General features: G+C 37.7%; 2 protein-coding genes across 4 annotated transcripts; one reads left to right on the top strand and one right to left on the bottom strand.

Moving 5' to 3' along the window:
• Positions 1–739: 739 nt before the first annotated feature.
• Positions 740–10,945, bottom strand: LOC125268114 (piRNA biogenesis protein EXD1-like). Of its 2 annotated transcripts, none has more exons than XM_048190221.1 (11): positions 10,740–10,945; positions 10,591–10,659; positions 10,426–10,456; positions 10,281–10,336; positions 8,996–9,060; positions 8,834–8,920; positions 8,664–8,768; positions 8,466–8,588; positions 8,090–8,233; positions 1,741–1,923; positions 740–1,016 (listed from the first exon to the last, which is right to left on the bottom strand). In XM_048190221.1, the coding sequence occupies exons 1-11, from the start codon at positions 10,873–10,875 to the stop codon at positions 855–857; spliced, it is 1,161 nt and encodes a 386-aa protein (XP_048046178.1). In that variant the 5' UTR covers positions 10,876–10,945; the 3' UTR covers positions 740–854. The 2 variants fall into 2 exon arrangements, with proteins under 2 accessions (XP_048046178.1, XP_048046179.1); XM_048190222.1 differs by having other exon boundaries at positions 8,508–8,588; positions 10,740–10,944.
• A 4,743-nt stretch (positions 10,946–15,688) lies between these two features.
• On the top strand, positions 15,689–20,663 carry LOC125268134 (proline-rich membrane anchor 1-like). Of its 2 annotated transcripts, none has more exons than XM_048190245.1 (4): positions 15,689–16,310; positions 16,421–16,541; positions 19,002–19,198; positions 19,286–20,663. In XM_048190245.1, exons 2-4 carry the CDS (start codon positions 16,461–16,463, stop codon positions 19,305–19,307), a joined length of 300 nt encoding a protein of 99 aa, XP_048046202.1. In that variant the 5' UTR covers positions 15,689–16,310; positions 16,421–16,460; the 3' UTR covers positions 19,308–20,663. The 2 variants fall into 2 exon arrangements, with proteins under 2 accessions (XP_048046202.1, XP_048046203.1); XM_048190246.1 differs by having other exon boundaries at positions 15,698–16,310; positions 19,002–19,143.
• The last annotated feature ends 105 nt before the right edge of the window (positions 20,664–20,768 follow it).

The following is a 20,768-nucleotide window of genomic DNA, read 5'->3' as shown; positions in this document are numbered from 1 at the left end:
TTCGTTGATCTTCGGAACATAAATTAAGATATTTTAGTTGAAATCCGATGGCTCTGTGAGGCCTACATAGGGAGCAATGACATTTCCTCTCTCAAGATCCATAAAGGTACTAAAAACATATTTAAATCAGTTCATCAAAAATATCTTCATTTGTGTTCCAAAGGTCTTACGGGTGTGTAACGGCATGAGTTACAAGGTGAGTAATTAATGACAGCATTTTCATTTTTTGGTGAACTAACCCTTTCTTAAAAGTTTGTCTCAGCAGCTCTGGTGAGGTTTTAAGAGAAAACTCTTAACTAAGAACTTTTACTGCCATTTAGGAGAACTCTTAGTGGTAAGATAAAATGTTTTGTGAATACGGCCTCTGGACTGGCAAGTCAACAGTAGATTTTTTTTTTTTTTTTTTTTTTTTAAATCCTTAGATATAAATATTGATTCTGTTCAAATGACCAAACAGTTTGATTCTTAGTTCCCTGCCAGTTAAAGCATTTATATATCTTAGTTGTAGTAGTTGTTATTGGCCGCTTGTTCTGTCCGAGTCGTGAAGCAGAAACAGTTTCATCGCACCAAGTTTTCAGTCTCCAGGACTGACATTTGAGTCACTTCCACAATCAGGTTTAGGGTAGAAAACAGTTCTAATGAAAGAAAACTGAGGAAAAACTACAAACAAACAGCGATATAAGAGCTTTATATTTAATGAAGACAGTCTTCACATATTGCATATTCACATATTCCAACATACTGCACAAAAATAATTTTTTTCAAACTGAACAGACAGATGTATGATGAGTTCTAACAGGTTCATCAGTTTTCAACAGAACTTTACTGATTTATGGAAGACATGTCAACACATGTCAGACGGAGTCGGTGTGTGTTTTGACGTGTGGAGAGGGTTTAAAGCTGGAGCGATCCACAAGGCCTCGGTCAGTCAGAGAATAGTGACGCGCGGCCCATTCCCGACGCTCCCGCCTCACCGACAGCAGCTCTTCTGCTTCCTTAGGGAGTGTCAACTCATCCTGCTCAGAGAACGCAGCACAAACCATATATACTTCTGAATGTTTAGTTACAGGGTTTTGTTTTGTTTTTTTTGTTTGTTTTTTTACAACCTAGAACACATTTCTCAATACTTGAGTCACTTTTACAAAACTTTAGGTCACTTTTTCTGAATCAGCTTTCAGATCAGCACAGCAGTTAATTTACCAAAATACTTCATTCATGTCTCAAATCAACTCATTCTTCTATAACGCGCAACCTTAAACCACACTAGCAAAGGTTTCACCCAACAAACACACTTTGTCACTCATAAAACACAGACCTAAAAACACCAACAGGAGCATTATACAATGTTTGCTTTTTCTTTAAAAAGCAAGAATGACACTCTGTTTGTAATTCACTTCAGTTTACAGCTGTGTTTCATGGTCCTTATTGACTCTTATATCTTCTGACTATTTTCTTTTGTGCTCCACAGAAGAAATAAAGTCATATGAGTTTAGAACAACATGAGGAAGAGTCAATGATGACCATTTTAATTTAGACTATGACAGGAAAGTGATATAGGCCAAAATTATCACTGAAGTATGAATAACACACCTTGTGCATTTATAAAAGGTGTTTTGCATTTGTGAACCACTTTTTCATCAGTATTTCATTAGGTTACACATTTATGAATCATATTTAGTACATAGGTTTATAATGAAAGGATTCTGACTCCATATTTGAGACATATGTGCATGTTCTGACCTGGTCGAAGTGAAGAGACTGGTTCTGGTAGCTGCTCATGTATGCATCCACCAGAACAGTGTAATCGGACATGAGAGCATCCAGAAGCAGCAGGCGCAGCGGGAGAAGGTGCCGGACGGAAGCGGCCATCAAACTCATCAGCGCAGGAGGACACGGACGGATGTACCAGACCTCAGGATACTCCTGCAAGAGGACAGTCTTGTGTTCAGATCCATCTGCAGACAGTGGGCTTCCCTTCTGACATGATGTACACCATCACCACAAACATCTGTAATAAGACTAGCAAATCACAACAATAGTACGGTGGCAGAGAGGCGCAAAAATCACAATATTGAAGAAAAAAAAAATTATCAGCACAATGGAAAGTCTAAAAACAAAATAAGTCAGAAAACACGACAAGTCATATTAAAGGATAAGATGTATATTTTGCAAATGGAATACTTACAGCTGATTGGACAAGACATCTGTCAATCAAGATATGCAGAAAGTAGAAAATCGATGGGTGTGTTCATGTTTAAATATTACAGCTGTATTGTTGACGATAATTGTTTTAACGATGTGCGAGCTGACATTATCAATTAGTTCACACACTTTGAAAACAAACAAACAAAAGTGTACGCTCTCACTATAAGATGCAACTTACTTACAGTTAGAATGGCCAGATTCAGTTTGTCTAATATAGACATATCATATGATAGAGTGAAGCAATATCACAAGAACAAGAGTTCTGTTTTTTCCCAAATATCAGCACATTTGCAAATGTGCTAACGATTTTTATACAGTTCAATAAACAAGTTAATATTGTGAATATCATTTTAGACAATACTATAAATATATTGATTGTTTTTGCTCAATTTCACCAAACGAAAATAGTTTCATACAAAGCCACAGCAGAACTGTTGAGCGTCTCTGAGCAACACAGCAGTGTTTCATTACTGAATGAATCTGTGGCTTTTGAATGAATCGGGTGAGCCATTGATTCAGTGACCTATTCATAAAGACAGCAGACACTTGCTTTGTTCCTAAATGAATCCGCCATTTGAATGAATCAGTTGAATTTATAACTGAATAACTCTCTCATTAAGACAGACTTGCTGCCACCTACTGGTAGTTTGTGTTTTTTATTCAATGTATAATTTAAAAAAAATCAGATTCCAGTATAAAAAAAAAACCCACCATCTCAGAATTATTTATACAATTGTGACTGCAGTTTAAATGAATTCATGTCACTCAAGCCATCAAACTCTAGAGGGCGCAGGTTAATGGGTCCTTTGCAAGGGTTGCAATCACATTATTACTGCATGGCACAAGGAGGGAGTGAAATTGCAGAAATTACAAGAGAAATTACAAAAGTGTTAAAACAGTTTGTTCAGTTCAGTGCTGTTGCTATAATTGACAAAATCATAAAACTAAAAAATATTGGTTCTGTATATCGGTTCTGTATAGCTGATTGGCCTCTGCTGATCCTGCAGCCAATGAGATTGCTTGATCAACATTTAAATAGTCTTGTTCATCGTTTGCTGTAGGCTCTGAGACCCTCCACCTCCCTCAGTTCCACCTGCCTAGATCTGCTACGGGATTTATGCATGTCTATTCATGCAGCAGCATATCTTTCATGCTCACAGCAGTGTGTCTGTGTATCTATTAGCAGTAGCAAGTCTGTACTTGTTCTGCACCACAGGAGAAATAATCAATAGCAGCAGCAGTGTAACAGATCTAGTCCACCATGAACTGATAAACATTGCTAATGTGCTAAAACTATTTAAATAGTTGTCATGATTGAAATTAGAGATTGACTGATATTGATTTTTATAACCGATTTGCATGTTTGTGTACAATAAACGATATACAGAACCAATATTTTTTTAGTTTTATTTCTGTTTGTCAATTAAAGCAACAGCACTGAACTGAACAAACTGTTTTAACACTTTTTAAATACTGTAATTTCTGCAATTTCACACCCTCCTTACATACAAAACACACACTTCTGCATTAATAAATAGAGTCTGAAAGAGTGCAGTATTATATTATTTACAAGCCATAGAGTGCACTGTCACTAAAGTGTCTTTTTTAAATAAAATATTTGATCAGGTAAACCATAGGTAACGAATATAGCATGTAAAAATAATTTATAGCATTTAATAATAATTTAAACAACATAATCAAGCATTAATGTAACATCTTATATGTGCATTAATGGCTGAAATGTTAAATAGAGTTTATTAATTAAGGGAGGCAAGTTATTTGACCTTTGAACACCGTTGTTGACTCGTCTCCTCTCAGGTGCAATGCTTTAATGGCAGTCTTGAGCACAAAACGCCCACAAGATGGCGGCATTTATTGGTGAATCCAATATAACAAACAATACCCGATTATGGGAAAAAAGCTTAAATGAGACAGATGAGCCAGCGACACACAATCTGTCCTCTGATATGTCTCCCATTATGTTGTGTGGATTGCATTATTTTATGTGCAGCTGTGCTTTTGCTCTGCTAATTCAATATTCACACTCTGCTCTTACTGATGGAATGTAAAATCAGTGAAGATTGGCCTCCAGCCCGTGTGTATATAGGCGTGAACCCTAGGGCTGTCGCGATAACCGAAATAATGCAATACTGTGATACTGACAAGCTAACTGAAGAGGAATGTATACAACCGCGATATTCATGTTTTCTTTTTTTTTTTTTTCATAAGATTTCCCCCTTGTTTTACACTTCATGCATGTGCATTGAATGTTAAATAAGTTAATAATAACAAGAGTGAAGAATGTATTATTTTCTACCAACTGGCTGTTTTACTTAACACTATACAATTGTGATTTGAAAGAGGCTCTGTAGATTTGCATTAAACAAGCTTAAACAGTGAGTGAGAGAAAGAAAGAAAGAGAGATTGACAGTTTGAGCGATTACCTGCACCTCTTGGTGGTCAAGTCATATATTTGTGAACATTTTCAAGCAACAGATACAGATGCATCTTTTTCATCAACATTTGACCCATTAATACAAAAACTTACTATTCCATTTTTTCTATTTATATATTTAAAAACAAACAAAAAAAAACTTGCTGTGCTGGACTTAAAGGGGCTCTATGTAAGTTTTTGACTGTATTAAAGCATAAAAATACCATAATATGTTGCAGATATTTATTAAAACATGCCCAGTTCACATATTAGTTTATCTGAAAACCATTGCTACAGCCATATTCTACTTTGAAATTTGCGTTCCATGTCGGAATTTCTGTTTTTGTTTCCATTTGTGCAAGACCGCACGCTGCCAATTAACCCAATAGTATCTGTCCACCCCGAGTTGCCAGTTGGCGAAAAACATGCAGTGAATTGCAGCCGTGGAAGCCAGTGAACAAACTGGGTCGGAGATTGCAGATTCTACCCGACCTAAAAAGCCTCAGCATCTAAAAATCTCTATGAACGGGAGCATATTAAAACGTGAAATCAACTCATCATAAATCAATAAATCAACTAATTATTTTACAGAGTGTAAGTCACCTCGCCTTCCAAAGTTACTCCCGTCGCGTGTATTCAAACTGGCAACCCGCGAGAGTGTCAAGTCTGAGGAGGGGGCGGGGCAAACAATATTTTGAATTTGAAATGCAGTACCAATTTCAACCACCAGAGCCTCTTACATAGAGCCCCTTTAAGGTCTTTGCACACAAGTCCATTTGCATCCGAAATTTTTGCACGTTAAAAAATACATACGACCTCACGTTGTGTCAATCACGTTTACACACTGCCTGTGAAACTTTCGTCCGTCATAAAAAAAATTTGGATCAGGTTCGATTTTATGCGTTTTTCGCATCCATGGCTCACATTTTGAGACATTTTGACAATTCAGAGCCACCATACAAGCGAACGCAAAAATCCCACACAAGTTGATCCACATCTTGTACAGCAGTGGTTCCCAACCTGGGGTCGGCGCCCCCCTTAGGGGGAGCCAGAGTTCACAGGGGGGGCGCGAGAGTTTATATGCTTTGAGGTCAAACATGTATATGAAAAACCTTTTTGTATAGTTTCTAGGAATGCACCAAATGATCGGACACTTCGGCCACAACATCCGAAAATGTTATCAATTAATTCATTTGATTATACGTGGTCTCTCAGCTTGTCGATCACATAAACCGATAACATTTTTATGATACAAAAGACGCAAGCTTGTTCACACCAGCTGTGAGAGCCGCGGCAGAAATGAAAAGTCAGCAGCGCCTGGTGTGTATACAATAACGCAGTGAAAACGTGTGTATGGTTCAAACTACTTTATTTTTGTTGCCAGTAGTAGAGATGCACCGGTCTATCCACCATCAGAACTCTCTCAGAACCGGCCAGTTCCGTTTTTTGTCCCAGACTTGCACACAAAATGCACTGCAATAATTTCCCAAAATGTAATTTGTGTGGACGTTAACAGAGGCCAGAGATGGGGCACGCTGAAGACTAATGAAAAGAGAAGAGCAGAGAAAACACTGTACCGGGCAGAGCAAGCTCACTGTTACGATGTTCAGAATATTGGAAGACAATTTTACACATTAAATTGGGGTGGGGGCTGATTTGAAAGCATTTCTGAAGGAACTGACTTACTTCAAAAGTTTCAATGTCATTTTCTTTTAGGGCCGTTCACATAACGCGTCTTTTCCGCATGCAAGTCCATTATATCAAATGTAGACGTGGGGCAGGCACGCTCATAATGGAAGCGATGCGGTCTCAACGTGCATGTGGTGCGTTTTCCAGGTGCATCGAGATGAAAACATCTCAACTTTTCAGAATGCCGCAAGGATGTAATAATCTTATTTAATAATCAAATAATCTTGTTTCTGTTTGAAATCTTCTTTCTTGTTACTGTCCCAAACAGAAACAAGATTATTTCCTTACCCCATTGGCAGATAATTTAGCTTGCTTTAATCAAAAACTCACATCATTTTGATTTTTTTTCCCAGAAAACAAGAAAAAATATCTTATGTCATTTTACTTATCTAGTAAAAGCATCTTGATTTAAAGGTCCCGTTCTTCGTGATCCCATGTTGCCTACATCGAACGGCCAGTTTGGACTACATCCCTCTACTTCCTTCTTTAATGACGTCACTAAAACAGTTTTTTGACTAACCTCCGCCCACAGGAATACACAAGAGTTGCGTTTGTAGAGTGTGTTTGTCGCCATGTCGTCGAAACGCTGTTATTTTCATCCCGCAGTCCAATCACCGGGTCTGATTCCGGCTCAGATTGATAGGGTAAAATTAAAGACATGTTTACAATAACACTGAGCGCGTGCATCTCCACGTTATGGTAAGAGGCGTGACCTTTCCGGGCAAGATGCGCTAAACTGCTGTCGAATCACAACACAGGAACCGCTGGCACAATCAGAACTCGTTACGTATTTCTGAAGGAGGGACTTCATAGAACAAGGAAGTCATCAGCCCGTTTTTATGACAGTGGAAACAGCGGTATACAGATAAGTAAATTATGTGAAAAAATTTTTTACACGCGAAACATGAACACACGTTATATTGCACACTATAAACACAATCAAAGCTTCAAAAAAAACATGAAAAATGGGACCTTTAAGATTTTTGTAGATATTTAAATATTAAGTAAGAAAAGCATTTTTTGCAGTGTAATGCTGCTGTTCCATAAGCACCACCTTCTGGTAGAGAGTGAATTTGCATTTTGGGGGGGGTCCTCAGGCTTTCTTATATGTATGGAGGGGGGGCTTCATGGACAAAGCACAAAGCACTGTATGACAAACAAAGTGTGGAATACAAGAAGACAGAATATAAAGTCAGATTGTGCCAGTATCAGTAGCAAAGCATCAAACTGAGCCACTGACATCCTGAAATAAACTTTGAAACGCTCTGGATAATCCCGCAGCTCCTTGATGAGGTGAACTCTCTCTCTCTATGCAGTCTCGGGATTGGATGGACCCAATATTTCCTCTTTCTTTTTCTCTTTTTAAGAAGAGAGAGGAAAACTAAATTGTGCTCACTGCTCCATTTTGTATTGTTTTGCAATTTTTTTTGCAACAGATTCATTAAGACGCATCGGACTCAGTGTGCAAAGGTCTTAACTGGGACTCGTCACAGCACTGACATATTATTGTCCTATTGTAGGTTTGATTGCTTCTAATGTTCTCATATACAAGTTGCTTTGGATAAAAGCTTCTGCTAAATGATTAAATGTAGTAATGTAACGGGGATATGACAGAATCGGAAACCTCTAGTCACGCACCAATTTCAAACATATTTTCGTCTTTCTACCCCATAGGCATTTCATTAAAAGCCCATTTTGTCAGCGGTGAAGTACACCGCTAATCCACATTTACTTATAATACACATGATTTGGGTTTCAGACCTTGGTGTGGAGTTCTTTGGACCAGAGAGGTAAGAGGTCAGAAGTGGGGAGTTTGAGGTGAAGTCGGAGCACCTCTTGGAGACTGCTGACCCGGTCCGGGAGGAAACCGCCGGTCTCGCTGTAAAAGAGCATGAGATCAGCGACCTGCAGCAGAGAAACAACAACAGCAATGACATTCCTGTTCAGATACGAGAACACAAAAACTTGATCTGAATAATGACTCGATTATCTTCAGCAGAGCTGCTTTACTGCAGAATCTGAATCATATTTGATGAAGTTTGCATCATTAATTCTGTTATTTTCCTGTTCATCACTGTGATGCTGCTTTGAAACAATCTGTATTGAACTCAATCTGTCTTCAAGTAATCCTCAAGACCTTGATTATCTGGTTCAGGTGTGTGTGTGACCCGTGACGTACCTGCGTGTCAAAGACGTTGGTGAGGTTGACTTTAAACTCGGCTCTCAGGCATCTGGCGATGCAGCGGCAGTCGTGAACCACCTGAAGAGTCAGAAGATTCAGCAAGTGCTTCGTTCCTCAGCCACACATTTGTTGACATCAAAACAGTCACCTGACCTTCAGAATGTGGGGATTCTCCATAATCATGGACAGTCCGTTTTTTATAGCTTGTCCGCCCAGCAAGAGGATATCAAACAGGTACACGACTTTCTTAGTAGCAACCTGCATCAAATCAATTATTCACACACAAACTCCAACACGTCTCTAAATAAAGATATTCCACTGACCTGCAACCAGCAAAGCCTCTCTTGAGCAGTCTGTCCAAAAACATCCGCACCGATTCCGATCACTTTTTGTTCTTTGATGTGCATGACCTGAAATATATATTATTCATGCATGTGTGGAACAGATTGGAGATGAGCAGCACAATACTGGATCCCTAAACTCACTGCTGGGCCGAACTTCTCATGAAGCTCATCGATCACCACATATTTGATGTCGTGTTCATCACCATCTGGGAGGGAAAAAACGGGTAAAATCCAGCAGCTAAAGGGAAATACGATATCTGCCTTATTTTGTGATGTGGAAGTAAGCTATTTTCTGTGAATGTGCGAGACTTTTGATTCATTAGCTGCTATAGGTGGGTCAATGACGTGACGGGTCATTTTTTTGTCATAATAATAATAATAATAATAATAATGAAACAAAGATATTACAGCCAAAGTATCTAAGGTAGTACAACTAGATCTCTTTTATTGAATCCAATAGGTTTTAATTATATTTTGCTACATATTTTAAAGATTTTGAAGCATCAAAAGGTCATTCTGTTTAACTGTCCAAATGCCAATATAGCCATTTCACTTGTGATAAAAATATATTTAAAAATGTAATAAATGTATATATTTTTTTATTCCGACATGATTTTATAACATCATATATCAACATAGCGCAAAATGGTATTAAAATTATGTGTAGAAGTCGTTGTTTGTTATGAAAAAGAATGTCTGGAAAAATGAATTTCATTGATGTTATTCGAAGTAACCAATATAAAGGGACCATTTTGGATCAAGTCATGCAATCAATATCATGTGACAGGATGTGACATCATTCATACACCTGCAAAGGACCACATGGTCATGAAGCAAAGTAACTAAATCTCTCTTAACTATTTGAAAAATTCATGTTTTCACTTGATCATACGCATGTCCCGAAACATCAGGTCATTCGGTACAACCGCTATAAAACATGGAAAATTATGTAATATTTTAAAAACTAGTACTAAATATAAAATGTTTGATTGTCCTTTTGCTAGCTAGCTAGCTAGATATCAGCCTGTTAACATTGTTTGAAAATATCGTCATTCGGTAAAACCGAAATTTTGGTTAAACCGAATGACTTTTTTTGGTTACATATTTTGTCCATCTTGTAAAAACAAAAAAAAACAAAACAAAAAAAATGACAAAAGCAGTGTTAATTTATTATAAAAAACACAATCTCATTGTTTAACACTTAAAAAACAAAATTGATTATATCTCCATTATGTTTTTTTTACACTTTTAAAACCTTTATTCATCAATGACTCAGATACATAATTAACTGAATAACAAAATAAAGTAAACAGTAAAACTAACTGGCCTATAAACCAGTGTGTTTATAATCATTACAAAACATTAAAATAATAATGTCAGGAAATACAGTGTGTGTGAAACTGCCAGTGAACATGAAGACATTTACCCAAGATGATCTTCCTCCTGAAAGAGTTGAACTCGGACTTGTGCTCTTCATAAACACTGAAATTACAGCAAATAAATGACCTGAACTGATTTAATTCAACAAAATGACGAGATAAAACTCGTTAAATTAGTATAAAGGCGCTCACAGGTCTCCATTAGCAGAACTGATGAAATCCACTGTCAAAAAAAGAAGATAAAAGATTTCTTAGCTCGTCTGGATCAATAAAAACTTCACCGGTTTAATGAGTTGTTTTTCCTGCTTTAATAACGAGATCCTGTGGGATTATAACATCATGGATTATGGAGTTTACCTTTCACTATTTCGTGTCCGAAAATCAGCTTGACGCCTGGAAATTTCCGTCCACTTTTCACCTCAGATACTTACAGAGTGGAAAAAAAACAAACTTAAACTATAATGATATAAACTGTGCTCTTATTAAACAGACAGATGTTCATTTACCGTCCTCTAAAATCACAGTCTTCTTCGGGTGGATCCGCTGGATAACGCCAGTGATTTGAGTCTCTGACAAACTTATTTTAACTCGTTTCTTTCTTAAATCGTCCAAAAACCTGCACTCTTCTGCAGATGAAGCCATGTTAATCAGCCTGTCAATCAGATGGAAGTGCTAAATTACTGCGCCTGGGATATTCTGACACTGGGCGGGGCTTAAATGAATATTCATGAGCTTCCTGTTTCGTACTAAAGCGCGCGCTCCTCGGTTCCGAGTAAATAATCCAACAGCCATCAAGATTGATTGATTATTTATTTATTTGCTACTTCTGTTTTACGTTCGTGGTCTTTTAAAATGGTTCTGTTTGATAACTTGTATGCATCTGTGGTGGCATAAAGTTTCAGTTTTGGTTATTTAATTTAGCATAACTTCAACCAGACATAGTGTATATTGGCCATAATGTTATTTGTGTATTTGAGCATACTTTATGTTTAATAAATTGTATATTTTTTCTTTGTTTATTTTTTAGTTGTTGTGTTCAATGTAATGTTTCAGGACAATGTGTTTGGTAGGCTTAAAGGGTTAGTTCACCCAAAAATGAAAATTCTGTCATTTATTACTCACCCTCATGTCGTTCCACACCCGTAAGACCTTCGTTAATCTTCAGAACACAAATTAAGATATTTTTGTTGAAATCTGATGGCTCAATGAGGCATTCATAGGGAGCAATGACATTTCCTCTCTCAAGATCCATTAATGTACTAAAAACATATTTAAATCAGTTCATGTGAGTACAGTGGTTCAATATTAATATTATAAAGCCACGAGAATATTTTTGGTGCGCCAAAAAAAACTAAATAACGACTTATTTAGTGATGGCCGATTTCAAAACACTGCTTCAGGAAGCTTCGGAGCAAAATGAATCAGTGTATCAAATCAGCGGTTCGGAGCGCCAAAGTCACATGATTTCAGCAGTTTGGCGGTTTGATCTGAATCATGATTCGACACAGAAGATTCATAATGCTCCGAAGCTCCGAAGTGTTTTGAAATCGGCCATCACTATATAATTCGTTATTTTGTTGGGGTTTTTTTTGGCACACCAAAAATATTCTCGTCGCTTTATAATATTAATATTGAACCACTGTACTCTCATGAATGTATGATGTAGTATTTAAGCCAGTAGGTGGCGTGGCGTCCTTTGTAATCAAGGTGGAAAGCTGGAAACTCACCAAACAATGGGATTTACAATTAGTATTAAAGGGGCCATGAGAAATGCCAATAATTGTGGCCAACTAGACTTGTGCCGATATTCGGTAATGCGATAAATCGCGATAATGAATATACACGATATTGTAATCGTGGGCACTTCAGAATACCGTAAATAATAATTTATTACCAATTATTAATTTTTTATAAGGCAATTAAGAATACTTTACCCATCAATCGTATAAAATGCACAAAAAGGATACGCGCTCAGATGTAAACAATCCCAACGTGCATGTGGCACAGGGCGGAACGAGTGAAGGAGAGGAACTGAATGAAAGTGCGCGTTCACTCTCTGACAGCAGAGGGCGCTGATGGAACAGCAGAATGCAGCGGTTACCACGGAAACCGTGCAAACAAAGTAACTGCGCTAGTGAAGTTTTTAAAATGCTTCAAACGGCCATTCATTTTTTTGTAATCTTAGTGTTGTTCATCACAGCACCAAAAACTGAATACTTAAAAAAGACTTAAAAGGATATTTATTTTTAAACCTAAACATTTTTATATTTTAATCTGGACTACAACATGCCCTAATGATTAGAAATGTTCTGATTATTTGTTATTGTTCAGTAAAACTTTGAAAACATACAGCTTCATTAGTTAACATGTTAATTCATTATCACTAAACTGACAATAAAAATACTTATAAAGTATTAATTATTATTAATTAATGTTAATTTCTTAGTTACTGTTTAATAACATTACTAAAATCAAAATAATTTATTTAATGGACCTGAGATAAAACTAACAATGATCAGTTGTGTTTCTAAACTAACATTAACAAAAAATAACACTTTCTGTATCAAATGTAGCTATTGCTCAATCTTAGTTAATGCTTAAATAGAGTAAAGTGTTATCTGTTGTTCTTTATAGCCTAATTCTTTTGCATTTTAATCTGTTTGAAAATTTCAGTCAGTTGTTTTTGTTTTATTACAAAAAGAGTTCTTAAACCAGTTAAACTATGACAAAAATTGTTTTGCAACTTATTTTAATATCGTGATAATACCGTATACCGTGATAAAAGCTTCATCAATTAATCGCAACATGAAAATTTGATACCGTCACATGCCTATGGCCAACGTGTTTTAGGGAAAAACATTTATTTTATAATGTGATTTTCCCCCCACTTTCAATTATTTTCCTTCAATGAAACGTTAGATTTTTGCTAATTTTATGAATTAAAGATCAAAAGGATAAACAATGCAGATTTATTTTTGCAGTCATCTTTGATCATATTTATCAAGGGTACCAACAATTTTGTCCACTTCTGTATGTCTGCCTCCAGAGAGAGACATCGACAAATAGTTAAACATCATTGCACCATAGGCCCCGCCCACTGTCGTTCAGTTGCTTAACAGCCGAGATTCATCTACACTGGATGTGAGCGTCGAGTCAAAAGCAAATAGAAACCATTAAAATCACTGATGTGGTCTACACTGATACAGTACACATATGTGAGTTTAGTTTCTGACAAACTCTACATGCTTGAGTCTCCCGACAACAGGACAAAGTAAATGTAAGCATAAAGTAATGTTCGCTTTTGCACATCCAGTTTTAACAGCTCATCTTCTAATTTCTGTACAGACTTCAGAAGGATCCCAGCATCAGAAACAAGTGGATGGTTTATTTTAATGGTGTCTTGGATCGCGTCGGAGGATTATATGTTTGTTCAGAGCATTTTGTTTTACAAATGCGGCACAGTTTAATATGGAACTGCAAGAAACCGAACAGTATTTATATCATTTTTTACCTCTAAAAATGCCGGAAGTGATCTCTCACGTGTAGCCGTCAATGAGTGCATCACTTCCGTCATCAGAGTGTGTTTTCAGACCTCACACACCGCATGCTCAAGGCCAGGGACGGACTGGGACTAAAAAACGGCCCTGGACTTTGACTAGGCCCGGCCCAAAGCAATCAGCGTGCGGAAACTCGACAACAACAACAATAATGCCTGGCATGAGTGTCACAAGACTTTAATTGTGGCTCATGATACTATACCATCCAAATTATAGCAATAGCACTGATGTTGACTAGATGTTGTGTTAAAAGCATATTAGATTAACTTGAATACTCATATAGCAGGGGTCTCAAACTCAAATTGGCGGGGGGCCGTTTCTGTGATTGACACCTCATAGGAGGGCCATATTATCCTTCAAGCACAAGAAAGCGCAACATTTCAGAAAATTTACTTTCCTTTGCATTATTTCTCATTTAGCCTACTTCAAATTTCATTAGGCCTACTAAAATATTTTTTATACCTATACTATAAATATCTTATTTACCATACTAAATGTAAACAGCAGTGTCTCTCTCATTGTTACATAGTGTAATATAATTATATAATACTATTACTAATATAATACTATTAATTGAAATAGTCTGGTGCGACTTCTCACATCCAACAAGATATATGGAATAAAAAAAATCAGTAATTTAGGAACAAAACCAGCAACACTTGTGGCGTGGAGGGGTCAGAAATAAACAAAAAAACTGGAGCTATATATCAATTTTATTTTGCCAAAAAAAATAAAAATCTCTCATTGTTACATACATTATTAGTTTTTAACATCTAGTGAGTATTTTCCCTTACTTTATGTTAGCTTAAATAACATTAAAATCTTGCACTGAACAACACTGTACTGAACAATACAATCCCTGAATACATTTGTACACTTTGTTTCTTGACAGACACCTGCAGCGCTTGCGCTCACACAGCTGAGACACATTTGTCCAAGATGCCGTTTGAGCATCGGTAACGTTTAATGGCTGCATCGGACGCGTTTCAGTGGTTTAAATCAGCGCTCATGACTTAAAGTCGAGTGCTTTTACTGTAATTTAGGCAAGCGCGCTCATAATAGAAGCGACGCGGTTGAGAGCGTGGCTCATGGTTGCATAGCAATGACAGACGCCACTGGAGCGAAAGCGCATTGGAAAGAAGGAGAATACGGCGCGGCCGCTTATGTGACGCGATATGTGAATGCCCCTTAGAACGGCGACTTTTTCTCTGCATATCAGACAGGTAGCAACTAGAGAATAATAATAATAATAATAATAATAATAATAATAATAATAATAATTTAGCGGGCCGGATTATGTTTTATTTTTGAGATCAGTTGCGGGCCGGGTAGAGGGGGTGGGCGGGCCGGCAGTTTGAGACCACTGATCTAACGTCTTTGCTGCTTACTTGGCGGCCACGGCCAGTGCAGCTGGCATCCAACTTAAAGGTGCATTGCTGCCACCTACAGTACTGGAGTGTGAAACAGATTAGTGGGGGAAAAAAACAGATGATGACTGCGTGCGTGGCGGGTGGTGGGCCGGCCCGCCGGCCGTCCTGGAGTACCGGCCGTTCTGTGATTCTCCAGATCACACAGATGGCCAGTCCGCCCCTGCTCAAGGCAGTTGGACATAGTGGTGTATTAGAGGTAAAAAATGATATAAATACTGTTTGATTTCTCGCACAAACCGATTGTTCGTGTCTTAGGATATCAATGTGTCGTCACGAGCCGCAGGGTTTAATTTGGATTTGTCTGTGCATGTTTTTTTGACTCTCATAGATGGTGTTCCCATTGCCATGCATTATTCGACTGACAGACCACAACTGTTGGAGTTAAAAATCATCATTTGTGTTCTACTGAAGAAACAAAGTCACCTACATCTTGGATGTCCTGGGGGTAAGCAGATAAACATCACATTTTCATTTTTGGGTGAACTATCCCTTTAAATAGGTTTCAAGATAAATAAATATATTAGTTAAATTATTTAGTTAATATTTAGTTTGAGATTATCTATTTTGTACAGATCATCAGTAAAATGGCTTATTTGTCTCATGCAGCATCATTATCAGTACTGAACAATGATGAGATTCAGTTTCATCTCCTCTCTCCTGGTTTCATTAGTAAAAGAAAAGAAGTCCATGCTGTTTCTAGAGTAAGCTCCTCCCACTCGCAGCGCTGCATGTGAAGCTCAAACTCCTGAGAAGAGTAGAAGTGAGGAGAGAGGGAGGGTGAACTGGAGCCTCTGAGGGACTCACATCACGCAACACCGTGTGTTTGCTCATATCTGAGGAGACAGACAGCTTCTGTAGATTTCCTTCGCATGCTCAGCTCAGCTATTGGGTCACAGTGGGACAGCAGTGATGGATTTCTCTGTCAGTGAATGGACTGTCCGCTGGAGGCTTTGCTGCTGGCTTTAAGACCGTCTATGGAGTTATGCACTCTTCTGACAAGTGATAATAATCGATTATTGATGACTATTATCTTCCCATAGTAACGATGACGCGGTGAGTCCCGGTCATTTGATGGACTTGCCACATGCGGGTGAGTGAATGAAATTGTTATAACTCTATTAAAGTCATAGAAAAAACAGATTGGCTGAAGTCAGTAAAGTTTTCGTGAGATGCTTCAGTGCCTGTGATGGTCTCGTTCAGGGTCCTTCGCTTCACTTCAGTGCTGAATGAGGAGTGAAGGATGCTGGAGTCGCTCAGATTTCACCCGTGGCCTTTCGTCTTCGCTCACTGTTTGCTCTCGGCGTGTCTTCTCTCCTCTCAGGTATGTTTGAATGAACACCTGTCGTACATTCAGCGCCTCCCTCGAGACTTTTACCGTACACGTTAATCGCGGAGGATCGTGCACGAGCACCGCTGCACATCGCGTGACATTTGACGCACAGTGAGTTTAGACATTTATTTTAGAGATCATTAAAGCGGTGGTTCAGGGCTTCAGCAAACTTTCAAGGGGCCTCAAGACATTAAACATTAAAATAAGGTAAAACAACTAAAATCAAGATATTGTTTTAATTAAAGGCACAATATGTAAGTTTTTTAATTAAAATATCCAAAACCCACAAGAACAGTGTTATTTATTTTGTTGACTTGTGTACGCTTTACAGTGTCCTAGATGTTTCCAATAATGAAAATTCCAGAGAAATAAGCAATTTTAACGAGGACACGGACTGTGCATGTGCGTCGCTGATCAATTGCGTCACACCCAGTTACCCTCTTTACAGGTTTATTTTGTAAAAACCATGAAAACACCAAAGACATATATTATTTTATGTATTAGACAAGGGAGCAACTGTTTAGATACATTTATAAACTTAGTAACTAATCGTTATATAGCTCAACACGTTTAGTCTTACTGTTTGAATCTTGTTTTCTATATAGGCTAAATATATGATATTCTAATATCTGATATTCTAATATCTTACTGCAGTGTGCAGCCGCCGAGCGAACGCACATAGTAACGTTATAACATCATTTTCAACACACTCAAATGTATCTAATATGACAAACAGAGCTGTGCTTGACCTGAAGAAGCGGAAGTGGTGACTGCGGCATAATAAAAGTCCCTCTGCTCTTGAGACGTGTGCCGCGCTCGTCTCTCATTAGCACCCCAGCGGCCTCGTTCGCCCTCTTCTGCTTCTACAGTCATGTTAAAGGGTTAATTCACCAAAAAATGAAATTTCTGTCTTTAATCACTCACCCTCATGTCGTTCCACACCCGTAAGATCTTTGTTCATCTTCAGAACACAAAATAAGATATTTTTGATGAAATACGATAGCTGGCTGTCTCTTCCACAGACAGCAATTTAACAACCACGTTCAAGGTCCAGAAGGTAGTAAAGACATTTTAAAATAGTCATGTGACTACAGTGGTTCAACCTTAATGTTATGATGCAACGAGAATACATTTTGTGCGCAAAAACAAAACAAGAATAACGACTTTATTCAACAATATCTTCTCTTCTGTGTCATTTTCCTATGCTGTTTACTTTCAGTGCTTCCAGAACTACATGAGGGTGAGTAATTAATGACAGAATTTTAATTTTTGGGTGAACTAACCCTTTAAGTGCAATGTACAGTGTAAGTCTGTCATATAGGCTACATAATATTATAATGAAAACTTGTAATTGTGTGCTTGGGACATGGCTTTTAATTGTGAGAATTTTGTTTTTGTAATCCGGCTCGCAAAAATTATATAAAAAGTTTGATTTAGATTTACCGGCCAATATATTGGCTTTCATATATATAGAATAATCGGTTATTGGTATCAACCAAAATTTTCATATTGGATCATCCCTAGTTCCCATTAAGTTATGAAAGCATTATTTCTGAATGTTCAAAACTTCCCATTTTTTAAAATTTTTAAAATTTTTTTTTTTCTTGGTTTTGTGGATATTAAGGGAACATTCCATTTTGGAATTCCATTTTGGAACAAGTTTGCAAACATTATAGGAATGTTAATTTTGAATGTTCTCCAAACATTCTGAAACAAGTAGTAGCATTTAAAAGATATCAGGAAAAAAAACGTTCCATGAATGATGTATAAATCGTCTTTGTGCTAACGTTTTGAGAACACATTATTAACGTTATTGAAAGAATGTTTGTTCACAACTTTGAGAGAACCTTGTTGACCGTCTGTTAGCAGGGATATTCATCGCAAGCGCATGTTTAATCGCTACCACTCACCACCTCTTCATGTTCTTCATAAGGACTGAAGCAAACATAAATAAACAGATCACTAAAGTCATTGGGTTTTAATGAACCCCAAAGCTGGTTTTAAAGCTGTAGCTCTAGACTGTAGATTTGTTTCGACCTTATTTCCATACTGTACATGATCACCCACACAACACATAGGATCAGCAGTAATGTATTCTCCCCGTGTCTCAGATCCTCCCACTGCAGCGCTGAAGGCTGGAGGAGCTTCACTCCGGAGGCGGCCACTTCTGCTGGTCTGAATGTTGATAGTCAGAGTTGCAGGCAGACTCTCAGATTACTGATACAGCATTATCCATCAGCTTATGATCCAACCTTTGCCAGACAGGCAGCATTACCATGAAACTGAACATTGTGGCTGCATGACATATTAAAATCTACATGATTCAGTGTTGTATTGACTGGTAAAGCGAATGAGCCGCTGAGCCTGTGATGAGTTGTGCAGTGTCACGTTGGATGAACGGCATCAGTCGCTGCAGTGGCTTCCTCTCCATCTCTCTTCTCTCTCTAATAGGCGGAGCTCCAGTCGTTTTGCTCACAGCATGACATTAACACGGGAGGTGAAGGTCGCCAGCTGTTGTGCCACCGTCGGCCGTACCCGCCTCTGCCTCCTCCTCCTCCCCCTCCTCCTCCACCGCCTGCGCTGCTCTCTATGGGTAAGACCCAGGGCTCTTTTTCCAAAGGCCACATGGAGATTGTCATTCAGATAAGGTATCGAGAAGGAGTTTATTATATACATGCATCAGATTTATACCTTTGTCCTACACTATGTGTCTCATTTTCACTACCCTCCTTTAGCTCATTTAGTTCTGCTCAGTGATGAAACACACAAGGGCCAAGGGAATTGATTGGATGGTTGTGGTTTGCTATTGGTGGATCTCATGTGAGTGACAGGTTGCCCCGCCCTCATCATCAGAGAAGAGAAGAGATGCTGCAAGAGTGAGGGGAAGTTATTCTGACTTTAAGTCATTTTTAGAGTTGTGATAGCAGCGGTTTAAACCTGTGGATCTCTCATAATATCATTAAGAAACACAAGAGATGAAATGCCTGATTCCTGTTACACTCTCATCTCTTCGGCTGCTTCGTATTTATAGCTAATGTATCTCTGAATTCATGGTGATATTTTTTAAATCCTAAAAACTCTTATTATTATTATTATTATTATTATTATTATTATGATTTAATCTTTGTTTAACCAGGAAGCCCCTCGAGATGAAATCTATTTTTCAAGGGAGACCTGGCCAAGGAGACACACCATTACAGTGTTTACATGTGTTTACATGTAGCAGCTTGCAGCTGAAACACAAACAATACATACAATACAATACTAATACGGACAAATGAGAGGAAAACAGAGAAACTTAAATACAGGGAAAACTAAGGAAATAATGTCAAACACCTGTGCTGATTAATGAATCTTCATAGTAACTCATTTGTGGTGGGAAACTAAACAAAGGAAAACAGAAACTAATGAATACAAACTTAAGGGCCCTATTTTAATGAAGTGCATGGTCTGAAGCTCATGGTGCAGGTGCACGTAGGACGTGTCCGAATCCTCTTTTGCTTATTTAACAACGGAAAAATTGGTTGGCATGCCAGATTCATGGTCCAAAAGGGTTGTACCTAGTCTGTAAATGAGTCATGGGTGTGTTTTAGTCATAATGTGTAATAAACCGATCAAAGTGTCATCTCCCATTCCCTTTAAAAGTGAGCTTGCACCATGGCGGATTCGATATTTACATGGTGGAATATAGACACCCTCAACCTGACGGGTCAGTTTAAATACATGTGTGCACTGCCACGATTGGTCAAATAATTAGCAAATTTATATTTAATATTTAAACAACGTGGTGCAGGGCGTGAAAATAATGACTGCGTCGGGCTGAAACTAGCAAAAAACACTTTGCATTGTGCCGGGTGTGTGATAGGGCTTTAAGAGAGAAAACAAGAAACTAACTGAACAGAACCTTGAAAAACCTTTACAGTCTTTACTTTTAACAACCTTTTTTAAACTGTAGTTGTTAATATTTTGTTAATATAATGTTAATCAAACAACAAAAGACAAAGAGAAAATCTCTCACTGATCTTGACTCAATAACTTTTGTAACTTTGTAAGGATGAATCTATATTTTATTTATAAAAAGAAATTCGATTCCAATTTCTGAATTTTGTTCAGTTGTATTAATTTCTGCTATTGACAATTTGCTTATTTGTCCTTACTTTATTACTGACTGTATACTTGTCTTTAATAATGTTCGAAACTTACTTTAGTGTAGTTTAT

Source organism: Megalobrama amblycephala, linkage group LG5, assembly GCF_018812025.1.
Source record: "Megalobrama amblycephala isolate DHTTF-2021 linkage group LG5, ASM1881202v1, whole genome shotgun sequence".
In the NCBI taxonomy this organism is placed as follows: Eukaryota; Metazoa; Chordata; class Actinopteri; order Cypriniformes; family Xenocyprididae; genus Megalobrama; species Megalobrama amblycephala.
Note: the sequence above shows the minus strand (reverse complement) of the source record. Positions and strands in the feature narration are given on the sequence as shown.